The following is a 12,331-nucleotide window of genomic DNA, read 5'->3' on the forward strand; positions in this document are numbered from 1 at the left end:
AATGAACAATTCGAATAAATCCTACAAGAAAGAGTAGTATTCAAACGACCCAAGAGTGTAAGGAACTGTATATCTTTTGAACCATACCGACTATATTCGTCGGTATCATCGAGTGTTCATCGGGACCGAAGATGATTAGTGTTCATCATCAAGGTTACATGGATATCACAGATAAAGATTCATCATCATCACCAGCACATCGCGATTGTTGATGAAGATTTTGCATTAACTGACTTCAACCAAGTGACGAGTTTGGAGAGAGCAAAGATCAATCCTTTGAGTCAATCCTTTATATCTGTTCTTCATCTGGGTTATCCAGGGGGAAATAAATTTAAAAATAAACAAGAAAAATAAAAAAAAAACTTTCTTACTCGGCGGAGCAGACCATTACACTCGCGAGTAAACTTTATTAAACTCATGTTATAGAAGTGTTGATCAGGTTATCATGGCTTCTTACCACGAGTTTTTGTTAGGCACCATACAACTTATCAACATTTGTACCTCCGGCGAGAGTCTTTTACCGTTTCTCTCAGAATCACCGGTTAATATGATAATGAAATATACAACAATGAAATATAATCACCGGTTAATATGATAATGAAATATATAATAATTATATATTATCAACGATTAATGTAATAATGAAATATATAATAAAATTAATAATGGAATATAATCACCGGTTAATATAATAACGAAACTTTGCGCAGGACTTGCCAGATCTTGATAAGTTTTGGGCGGCATTTGCAACTCAGCCTCCTCAGGATGAAGGCTCCTAACTTTGTGAAGGCTTCTTTTGATGGCGAAATAGGTGAAAGTTCAATGATCTCCTTTCTTATCATCAGACCATTTAAAATTTTTATATATTTAAAATAAGTTCACTTTCTTATATTTCAGTTTCACCCAAATGTTTGAAATGCCGTGAATCGGGCAATGTCATTTATATTGTTTATTGTTTGAAAATGTTTATCGTACGTTGATTCTCGCCATAATCGACTCCTAAATTGTATTCGACGCTGTATAGTTCTGTACATCTAAAAAGTATTTATTAGAAAATAAACCTAATATTATGAGGCGCCATTTTTATTATGGGCATTGTGATGCTCAACATGGTATTAAAAATATCCTAACGATAAAAATAGCTTCCCACTTTGATTACGTACTGAATTAATTAGTTTCGGAGAACACACACCATAAGATATAAAAAATTTAAACTAAAGCCTATTATTTCTCCCAGTTTGCAAGAAATAGTATGCAATTATTTATTTTTTCAGTTTGTATTTATAAATATCGGTTTTCATTTAAATTTCCTGCAATTTAATTGACTCGTCAAAGTATCATGAAAAAATAATTTACCGACGTTCCACAATTTTGAAGAGTTTTTCTAAAAGAAAACTAATGAATTAATTTCAACGTTGATCAAGCCGCAGCTTCAACATCGAACGCGAACGATTAACTGCGGTCACTCTAATTTAATTATTTTAATTAAATGCAGCTGTCGTCCCCTCTTCGCGGCCTTAATTGAAACTTCATCAGAACAATTAAAAGCATAATTATAACAATGGTGTATTTTGCGCGGTATTTTCTTGTATTACTGCATTGATTTAAATTATGTGCTGTGTCAGATATCAACATGCATTTTATATTTTTCGTAGCTAATATAGCTATTTCTTGAAAATTTCTACCTCAACATTTCAAAGTCAGTAGTAAACAAATGTAATCATTACAAGTGATTTCGCGATTTTTGACTGTCTACCTAAAAATTACATGTACAATTTGTCTTTTTTTATAAGGAATTTGTTATTAAGTGACAAAATAGCGGGAAACCCTGCAACCATAATCACAGTAAGTAATAAGTCTGACCGGAGATTACTACGAAATAGACGTTTGGTGTATTTTGGGTTACTATACCTATGCTCCTGTTCTCATTTGAAGTCTTCCTCTTCAGTCCTTAATTATAACCCGCCATGTGCACAAATTAAAAGCTGTTTATTTTAATAAAGTTGTCGAAAGAGCGTGATTGATCTGATTTGAGCGTGAAAGAGCGTGATGTGATTTTCTTACATATTCACTTCTTATTAGTACCTGTCAAAGTTAGCACCTGCTGTCTATATAGCACCTGTCAATGTTAGCAACTGCTGTCTTGGCTCCTGTCAAAGTTAGCATCTGCTGTCTTAATTAGCACCTGTCATTCTTCTTAGCACCTGTCATCTCCCAAATGATATCACATTCAACGAGTTCCACATGAAGGCTCTCACCACAAGGATCTTAAGATGGAACTTAACTAGCGGTCGCTGACACCGTTAAGCAAGCTTCTAGGAGATCACTGGGCGTCTGAGACGCGGCTTACCAGCGCACGCAAACGACCTCATCAGCAGATTTTTGCGGCCTAAATGTGCGGTGACGGCTTCAAGCTTTTCCATATGTTTGTTCTTAATGATCATAAGCACTCGAGCTCAACGTTATTTTCAGGAACTTATGAGGGCGCTAAAATAATTCATTCTACGAATGAAAGAAAAAAAACAAAGAGATGAAGTGGATATCGATAACTTGCTGTGGTATCGCTCTTTAAGATTATTAATCTCCTTTTAACTTACACTAACAGTCGAATTGTATAAAAATTGAATGTCTACTTGAGTGTTGATATAACTGTCGAGCAATGGGGGATCTGGAAATTGGAATTGATTTCGTTGGATATGATGGTCTGTCTTGAAATATCTCTAAGGTTCCTATAAATTTGTATTTCCTATTGCTTGCAAGTGAATATAGCGATATTATCCACACGTTCAAAATGCACGACAGGTAAAATGAGACAGTGGCACTGAATCACTGTTGTTCCCTTATCACGGTTACTATTTATGGTCAATATATCAGCGGTAACTGAGTAAATATACTGGGAAAAAATTCAAACCCTCTAAATGACATTAGTTATTATTTGAGTGGAATTTTCTAATCAAAAAATTGGAATTTTGGATGAGTGGAATTGGATAACTGGAATTAGATGATTGAAATTGGATGAGTGGAATTAGATGCTTGGAATTGGACGAGTGAAATTGGATGATTGGAATTTAATGCTTGGAATTGGATGCTTGGAATTGGATTAGTGGAATTGGATGAGTGGAATTGGATGAGTGGAATTGGATGACTGGAATTGGATGAGTGAAATTGGGTGTGTGGAATTGGATGACTGGAATTGGGTGATTGGAATTGGATGCTTGGAATTTAATGCTTGGAATTGGATTATTGGAATTGGATGTGTGGAATTGGATGAGGAATTGGATGAGTGGAATTGGATGAAATTGGAATTGGATGAGTGGAATTGGATGATTGGAATTGGATGCTTGGAACTGGATGAGTGGAATTGGATGAGTTGAATTGGATGAGTGAAATTGGATGCTTGGAATTGGATTCTTGGAATTGGATGCTTGGAATTGAATAATTGGAATTGGATGAGTGGAATTGGATGATTGGAATTGAATGATTGGAATTGGATGCTTGGAATTGGATAATTGGAATTGGATGATTGGAATGGGATGATTGAAATTGGATGCTTGGAATTGGATGAGTGGAATTGGATGAGTGGAATTGGACGAGTGGAATTGGATGATTGGAATTGGATGATTGGAATTGAATGAGTGGAATTGGATGATTGGAATTGGATGATTCGAATTTTCTTATGATCGTTCGGTAATTGAGTAATGTAAAGAAAAATCTTATCGATTTAGTCCAAAAAAAGATTGTATTTTTAAGAACAGAGCTCCGGAACCGCATGAAGAAAACAAGTCCCAACAAACTAGTGTTAGAATTCAAGGACAAGTAAGCCCCTGACAGTACCGCGCTAGAGTTCAATATTGCGAGCAGCGCCATGCAGCTATTGATGTCGATGAAGCATCCTTTGATGCCGACACTTCGCCCCCTGCCATGCCAAATTCTAAAGCCACGAAAAACAAATTTCTTAGTTTTATGTTTTTTTTTTCTCGTACGCACCGAGTCAACAATATTTTGCTGTAATCGAAAAGAGGTCGACAGAAGAGGCCATGTTTTAAGGTTATTTTTGATCGCGGATGTCGATTTCTGAAAAGAGATGGTGAAATGGTAGGAGTTCTTGTCGAGTGCGAAAATGGATGTACTAAATTGAACGATCATTGATTTACCCAAGAATCATATTGTATTATTGTATTGTATCATTGTATTGTATCATATTGTCTTTGATTATATATACCGTTACATTTAGTCCTATAAAACTTCTTAAAAACTAGTGTGTGCATGTGCAACTACTGAAATTCCAGTATGACAAATATATCTTTAAATTTATGTCCTTGCCATGAGTTCCAGACATTTCACACTAAGAGATTTTCTTTGAATTGCAACATTCACTCGGCTATTTCTGAAATATCGCGACGTAGATGATTTGATTATTGCACTTTTTTCTAGGGATCACAACTATTCTGAACACATTATAGTTGAGGAAAAAAATTGTTTGGATTTAATATATTTCAGAACTCAATTCAGGCCATTTTAGGAAGCTGAGTGACATATTATGATCTTTGAGTTACCAGTTAAAAACAAGCTTTGACATTATGGAAGGCCACAAGTAATATATATCATCAGCCGTAAGCTACATTAATGCATGCATTACAGGAGGAAGGCAACAAGTGATAAGAAGTAAACATTCGCAGAATTAAAAAAATTCTTGTATGTACTATCAAACTATGCCAAAGCAAGAATCATTGGACGATTGTTCTACGCTTTCCGAGACATCTGGATTATTATTGTCGTTAACGGTAATTTATTGTCGTCAACATTCCTCCTAATTTTCAATAATGACCTCAATCCAGGTCATCAGTATAATTTTTAAACTACCCAGTTAAAGCAGAGAAAAAATCAAGCGGCAGAGATGCACTTTGTGCCATTATGTAAGTTCTAATTTCCGAGCCCGTGATGTTTCCGTAATTTGTTCTCATTTGTATACGAAAAAAGTTATCTCCCGCTCAGGTTTTGCAATTAGGACTTCTGTTTTTTATTTCAAACAATTTTCGTGTATTCTAACGAAAATAGGAATAGTATGACCACGCCACTTCCAATCCGAATCGTGAGCTTCTGAGGTTATAACAGCATCATTTCTTTCCCTTTTCTCTGCTTCTTTGGTAACGAACTGGAATTAAATTATAATATTCAGGTTAGGCAAACAGCACGATTATTTCATTTAATTTCGGGCACTTTTTCTGACAGTTCTGCTCCAATGATCAAACAATTTCCATTGATTGTCATTCGATGCTCTGGTCGCTTGCATTGTTCGCGGAATTTGGACCTTGGTCTCATCAAACGTGTTGTGCGCACGACTAAATCTGTGCTACGTGAGCATCCGGCGTGCCGGACCAGCGAGTGACGTCAGAAGGCTTCGTGGTGAGGGCCAAATGAAATTCACGATGCAGCAAATGCAACAAACAAGTCGATTCGTGTGATTCCACTTGAAACGAGCAGATGAATCCTGCAGTTCAGTTTCTCAACGTTCCCATAAAACGTATTCTTTGTTAAAATTAATGCTTGAAATGATAACTTTTTTGCAGCAAACCGAATTATTTTCTTTCATTTCTACACTTAGTGCAGAACTCGTGTTTCTGATTGTCATTAAGATTTTGATTTCTTATTACCTATTTTGATTTCTTTCTCTTTTTCCGATGGAATAAGAAATTATAGATATCGCACTTTTTGCACGTCTTACGTTTTCAATCGACCCATAATTTTTAAATAATATTTCTCGTATTTTTAGGTAATAATAATATTTCTCGTATTCCAGCAAGGGGCTGTCCTTGATGGAATTAGCAATGCTCCTAGTCCGTTAGATTTAATGAATAGGTTCAAGTTATATCACAGAATGGGAACAAAGAACTTTACCAATATTTTTTGTTGATCCTGGCAAATAAATAAATCTCGGAGATGGTCGTGAGTAAATTACGCAAAGCGTTTTGCACCACGGAAATTTATACGCTTTGAATATATGTATTCTGCAAAGCAACGCTGTTGGATAAATCCATACCTATTTTTGTATACATAGGTAAGAAACTATTTGACCTTTTCTTTTAGAACTTGAGGTGCACGAGGTGTGAGCGAAAGACGACCGGACTAAAGCTTAAGGCAGCAGAAGCATAAGGAAATTAGTACGTGACCATTAGATTTACTCATCGTGACGTCTCCCAGGCCTCGCTTGTCTTATCGTGGATGCCGTGCTGCCCGAAATAGGAGTCCTGCTGCCACCTATCGAGACGTGCAGGGCAACGGTGTGCTCATTATCACTGGCAATTATTTGCGCTGAGCTCTACGTCTGCGCATGCTGGTGTGAGCATCGGCAAGTGGCGAACCGTAGGCCTCAAAACCTGCTTAGCGTTCATGTTGATCGCTACTGTGTTCAGCCGTGTCGCCGTTATCGTTCAGCCTCAACATACGTTGACAACCCAACATACGTTCGCTGAATAACAAGGTAGACGAGTTTCTTATCATCGTTCGCTCGCGCTCATTTGGAGTCGCCTTCCTGACGGAGACCTGACACGACGCTGACTCTGTTTGAATCTCGCGTCTTCGCGTGGAGGGACTACAGGCAGTCGAGCGCGCTGCCCCACATGCAACGCGGCGCCCAGGCCATGAATTACGGCGGAGTAGATACAGTCACCAGCAGAGGATGCACCTTATCATTCGTGACATCGGCATTCAACTCATAACCTTTAAGCTGCTATGTGCTAGGGTCACCTGTGCCTCGTTTACGGGCGTTGCAGTCACCATCTATCGTGCTGGAACGGCGGCTGTGTCGCGCGACTTTTTCGTCTAATTGAGCGATGTCTTCAGCAGACCTGTGACTTTACCCGATCATGTCCTTATTACCGGCGATTTGAACGTTCGACTGGATCGCGTCGAAGACCCATCGGCTCGTCAGCTGAACGACCTGCTGTCCATCTTCGGCTTGGTTTGTCACGTAACATTGCCGACGCACGACATGAGCGGACTGCTGGACGCTGTCTTCACGCGTGCTGACCTTCAAATTCAGCCAGTCGACATCATCGAAATTTCAGTAACCAACCGTCGACTATATCAGTGGACGGTGCAAACCCTTACCTGCCGCCCTTGGCGCTGTTTCGGCAGCGTTGAGCTGGAGCCGGTTGGAGCGCAACCAAAACACTGCAGTCGACCCGACAATGTCGGCCAGACTCATGGTTGAAGCTATCAATCAGCGATCAAGCGCAACTCCACAATACTGAGCTGATCTGTGCACTCGATGACCTCATTCCTGCACGCACAGTTCGGATACCCCAACGAGTCTCCGATCCATGGTTCAACGATGAATGTCGGGTCTCGAAGCTGGGGATTCGACTGCTTCAGCGGGCTGTCTATCGGCGAACAGACGCGGCTATCCTGCTGCTGCAGCTGATGTGGCCTGCACCTGGCGAGAAGCGCGGAGTAATTATGTCGACCTTATTCAATCTTAAACCGAGTCATTTTGATGGCTGAGAGTCGACGCGCAACGCAGCGACCCTCGTGTGCTGTGGCGATCGCTAGATAAACTCATGGGAACAGGTCACAGAGATGATTCGGGTGACGAGCGTGGAGGAATTCCAAGCGGTTTTGGGGAAACAAAATTTCTGTTGTGCGAGGCACAGAAGCGTCGTCAGCCGATGCTCCATCGGCAACATTTGCTCCATACCCGTTCGACTACGTGGTGCAAGATTTCACTTGCTTCACCGCTGACGATGTCATCGCTGCAGAGCGCGCTGCCTAGCAAGCAGTGCGCCAGCGATCCGCTGCCGACGTCGTTACTATATAGGGGGAATGTCCTAACCCCAGCACCTTTCTGCACGAACTTTTCAACTGCTGCCTCACCGACGGCGTTGTTCCAGAGAATTTACACTCCAGAGATCAGCTTAAATTACGCTTCTATTAAAAAAAACATATCTTGACGCTTCTGGTCCCAAATCATATCGATCAATAATAACATGATTTGATATCGATTATATCGATCAATGATCAAATCAATGCGTTGTGACCTGACAACTGAATAACCAACTCCAGCTGTCCGGTCTCATGCCTCGCCTCCAGTCTGCATACAGTCATCTCCACTCGACGGAAACCGCAGTGCTGAAGGTGCTTTCAGATATTCTGCAAGCAGTGGGCAATTGACACGGTTGACCACGCCACTTTACTGCGCCAACTTGACGTATAATTGGGCCTGCGCGGCACAGAGCTACATTAGTTCGAGTCCTATCTCAGCAATAGATTTCAATGTGTTCGGAGCAGGAACTCTTCATCTACGCCATAGTTGGTCATGCGGCGTCCCATAGGGTTCAGTCCTCGGCCCGTCCTCTTCCTGTTATCCACTGTGGACGTATTGCACATAATTGATTCATATAGTTTGAATCCGAATATGTTCGCCGACGACCCCCAAATTTATGGCTACGGTGCACCGGCTGACGTTGTAGCGTTGCAGAACCGGATTTCTGTCTGCATGGACGCCGTATCAGACTAGATGCGCTCCCACTGGCTCCAGCTCAATGCATCATAAATAAACTATTTGGTTTACGACTGCTCGGTGCCAGCATCAGCTTCCGGCCAACCCTATTCGCGAGGACAACGAGTTCGTCATGTCTGCGTCTTCGGTTCTCAACCTCGACGTTCTACTGGATTTCTATAAACAATCACATTGCCAAAGTCACCACCGCTTGTTTTGGCGCTCCGCGACGAATACGTAGCGCCGGTCCGTGAGGCCCTCTTGATGGCACTCGTTCTGACCATATTAGACTATGGCAAGTAATTATCGTTCTGACCATATTAGACTCTATGGACTTCCGATCACAGCACTTAATAAACTGTAGTCCGTAAAGAACGCTGCTGCGCGACTCGTGTGCAATGAGCGAAAATTCGATCACGTTACTTCGATATTGCGCGATCTTCACTGGCTGCGCATTCACCAGCGCACGCAGTTCAAGGCCGCTGTTCTGACGTTACGATGCCTGCACGGAGCGCGTGCGATTTCTCACGGAATGTCTGCAGCGCATGTCTGATCTGCCTCCTAGAAGACGACTGCATGCGTCATCAACAGCTGATCTCATCGTACCATCTACACTTCTATCTACCGTCGGCGACAGAGCGTTCCCGGTCGCCGCAGCCAGTACCTAACACACTCTACCTGCTTCTCTAATATCGGCTCCTTCGTTGCAGGTGTTTCGTCGACGCCTTTAAGACGGAACTATTTCGTAGAACCTAGGAATCAAGTGCTTAGTCATTTTTATCCGTTCTCATACTTTCTCGTGTATATTTCTTTTTCGCTGGTTATTAAAATTATGTGTAACGTGTCCTCGAAGTTCGATTGACGCCACTGCTACATATAGAATAACACAAATACTTTCCTATCCAATTATCAACCTTAAAGCTATTTTGTTATATAAATGTGAACTATGACGCCAAGAAGAAATAAATATTTAATAAGAGCATAGAAACCGGATTGACATTACAAGAAAAAAAATATAACTCAGTACTCACTGCAGTGAGTGACAGAGAGCGCATTTTCTCGTCGACGAAAACTTGAGGTCACGGATGGACGGACGGACAGACGGACGGACAGACAGACAGACGAACATGGCGAGCACAATAGTGCATTTTTTCCATAAATGAGAAAATGCGCTAGAGATAGAGAAATGTGCTTTGCCGTTCATCCAGCACTTGAACCGAATGAGGAAAAAATACGAGATTGGCAGGTTGTCAATAAATACTAGGCTGGAATAAAATATTCCTCGTTTACTGTAAACTAAATTTCAATCCAACACTCATGCATACGTAATTTCCTCATGAGAAAAGGTTTCCAAATTAAGTTCATTTCCAGCAGTTAGTAGTTTCATATTTATACTTACCCCGATAATTTAACAATTCTGTAGGAATTGCATTATACTTGAAAAACTTGCAATGCAAATATGTAAATATTAGCAAATATATAAACTCGAAATTTTTCGTACAAATCATGTCGTCTCACAGAGATCATTGAACGCATGTCCGTGATTAGGTCGTACGCAGAGCTGGGCAGCGCTACTTTGAAATGTCGCGGCCGCTACCGCTACCGCTACATGCTCTAAATGTAGCGGGCGCTACCGCTACAATTGCTTAAATGTAGCGGGCGCTACCGCTACAATTGCTTAAATGTAGCGGGCGCTACCGCTACCATTGCTTAAATGTAGCGCCGCTACCGCTACTGAAAATGTAGCGTAGTATCGGCCGCTACATGTAGCGCGCTACTGCCACCTCTGGTCGTACGCAGGAGCGCATGGATCAGGGCCAACACGCATGATGGCGCACATTGTTATCGCCCACACATGTGCTCACGCATGCACACTGGCGTCAACGACAATAATGCTGAAAATAACGAGGGTTCGCTCATTTACTTATTTGATTATACAATGCGCTTTTATCACGTTCAGTGAATGGTATGCTGTGTGCTTCACTGTTCAGTCCTTACCGCCATTATACAATGTATTCATATATTCATCAAAAATACATTAATAAACTGCGATATATTATATACTGCTGGAATGCAATTATCTTAGCGACTAAACCACATGAGCTTGACGACAGTAAAACGTGAATTTGATACTATTTTTCGAAACATATATCGTCAATTCGAAGAATTTGCCGTGAACGAAAGTTTTGCTTTACAAAAAAATTACCACTTCAGTCAGGTTCTATATTGCCATAATGCACAAACTGTGCTGATTTTACGGCGAATAGAATTGAAGTTTTCAAACTTATGATGGAGCTGGTCTTTAAATTGATTTCAGTGGTAGTATAGTTGATTAAACCTGCTTAATTGTAATGTTCAGACAGTTTCTTCGTCGCTGCCAGAAATTTACAAGGCGTCAATGGAATTATAACGTCATAAGCATAAATGATATTTTGTTGTGGAATGCGCGCCCTCCTGAGACAAATCCAAAATCTGTTTGAATTATTTCATAATTTTAATGAGAATAAGGTGTGACTGAAATTTCCCGCTTCGCTGTACAAATGACGATAAAATGTTTCCGTAAGGTGAAATTTTGATATCAATATATCATTACGTACAACGCTCATAATATTCAATACTAAATGTTGCAAGAAATTTTAGATTAAAAATTTTTTAATTAAATTTTATAATCTTCACTTCATCTCAGCATTCAGTTAAATATTTTTTTACATGTACGTATAACTAACTGCAGTCAAATGGGTATCCTCAGTTCATCCCATGAATTGAAAAGACCATGTCTTAGCGTCTCTTCTAATCAGTGCCTATACTCTCAAAAAAAGTTAAGAGATCGTAAGTTTATCAGCCAATCATTGACGGCCTTTCAAGCAAACTCCACCAATCGTAGACAAGAAAATAGTGCTTAAGTACTTGCATTCACTTAGCGAGTTTTGAAAGCAGAACTGTTGCGGGCCAGTAAATGTCAGGGAACTTGATCTTCTCAGGAGGAGGAGAGGCAGCTCATTGATACAGGCATCACAGATCACCGAAGACCCGCCTGCGTTGTTTATGCTAGCGTGCTACTGAATTCATTATATTATTTATCTCCTCATGCATTAAATCAGCTTTGAATCAACATAACTCTGCTAAAGGTTGAGCAACTTAATGCTAATTGTCGGCAGCGCCTTGATATTCCTAGAATGCATGACTCGCACAAGGCTGGATACATAACTCATACAAGGCCTGATACATAACTCATACAAGGCTGGATACATAACTCATACAAGGCTGGATACATAACTCATACAAGGCCTGATACAACTGTCTCTTATACACATCTAGATGTGTATAAGAGACAGCTCCCTGATACATAACTCATACAAGGCCTGATACATAACTCATACAAGGCCTGATACATAACTCATACAAGGCTGGATACATAACTCATACAAGGCCTGATACTGTCTCTTATACACATCTAGATGTGTATAAGAGACAGATACATACATAACTTATACAAGGCCTGATACATAACTCATACAAGGCTGGACACATAACTCATACAAGGCTGGATACATAACTCATACAAGGCTGGATGCCCAACGCGGAGAAGGGTGGATGTATGCATGACGTACACAAGATTAAACATAACAAGGCATACTAGACAGCCTGCTCAATAACATACAAGAGTGGATGATTAAAGCATAAACCAAAGAATACTTAAAGCTTGCTCGACTGGATGTAAAATGCATATTGGGCCGGATACCGCTGCTCACCACATGCAGTGTGAATGATCGAATTTAATATCGGAATCTAAATGATAAATGGAACCGGATTCCTATTTTGCACCATAAGATA

The 12,331-nt window shown here is 40.5% G+C and overlaps 1 protein-coding gene across 1 annotated transcript in view; it reads right to left on the reverse strand.

The window, feature by feature from the left end:
- LOC108669490 (calcineurin subunit B type 2-like) overlaps positions 1-7,207 on the reverse strand; it is a 38,533-nt gene extending 31,326 nt beyond the window's left edge. Inside the window, exon 1 of the mRNA XM_018156839.1 lies at positions 7,111-7,207. Coding sequence (XP_018012328.1) covers positions 7,111-7,207 — 97 coding nt within the window. The remainder of the gene's footprint in view (positions 1-7,110) is intronic.
- Positions 7,208-12,331: the final 5,124 nt, after the last annotated feature.

The sequence above is a fragment of the Hyalella azteca genome, unplaced genomic scaffold, assembly GCF_000764305.2.
Source record: "Hyalella azteca isolate HAZT.00-mixed unplaced genomic scaffold, Hazt_2.0.2 contig13279, whole genome shotgun sequence".
Taxonomy (NCBI): domain Eukaryota; kingdom Metazoa; phylum Arthropoda; class Malacostraca; order Amphipoda; family Hyalellidae; genus Hyalella; species Hyalella azteca.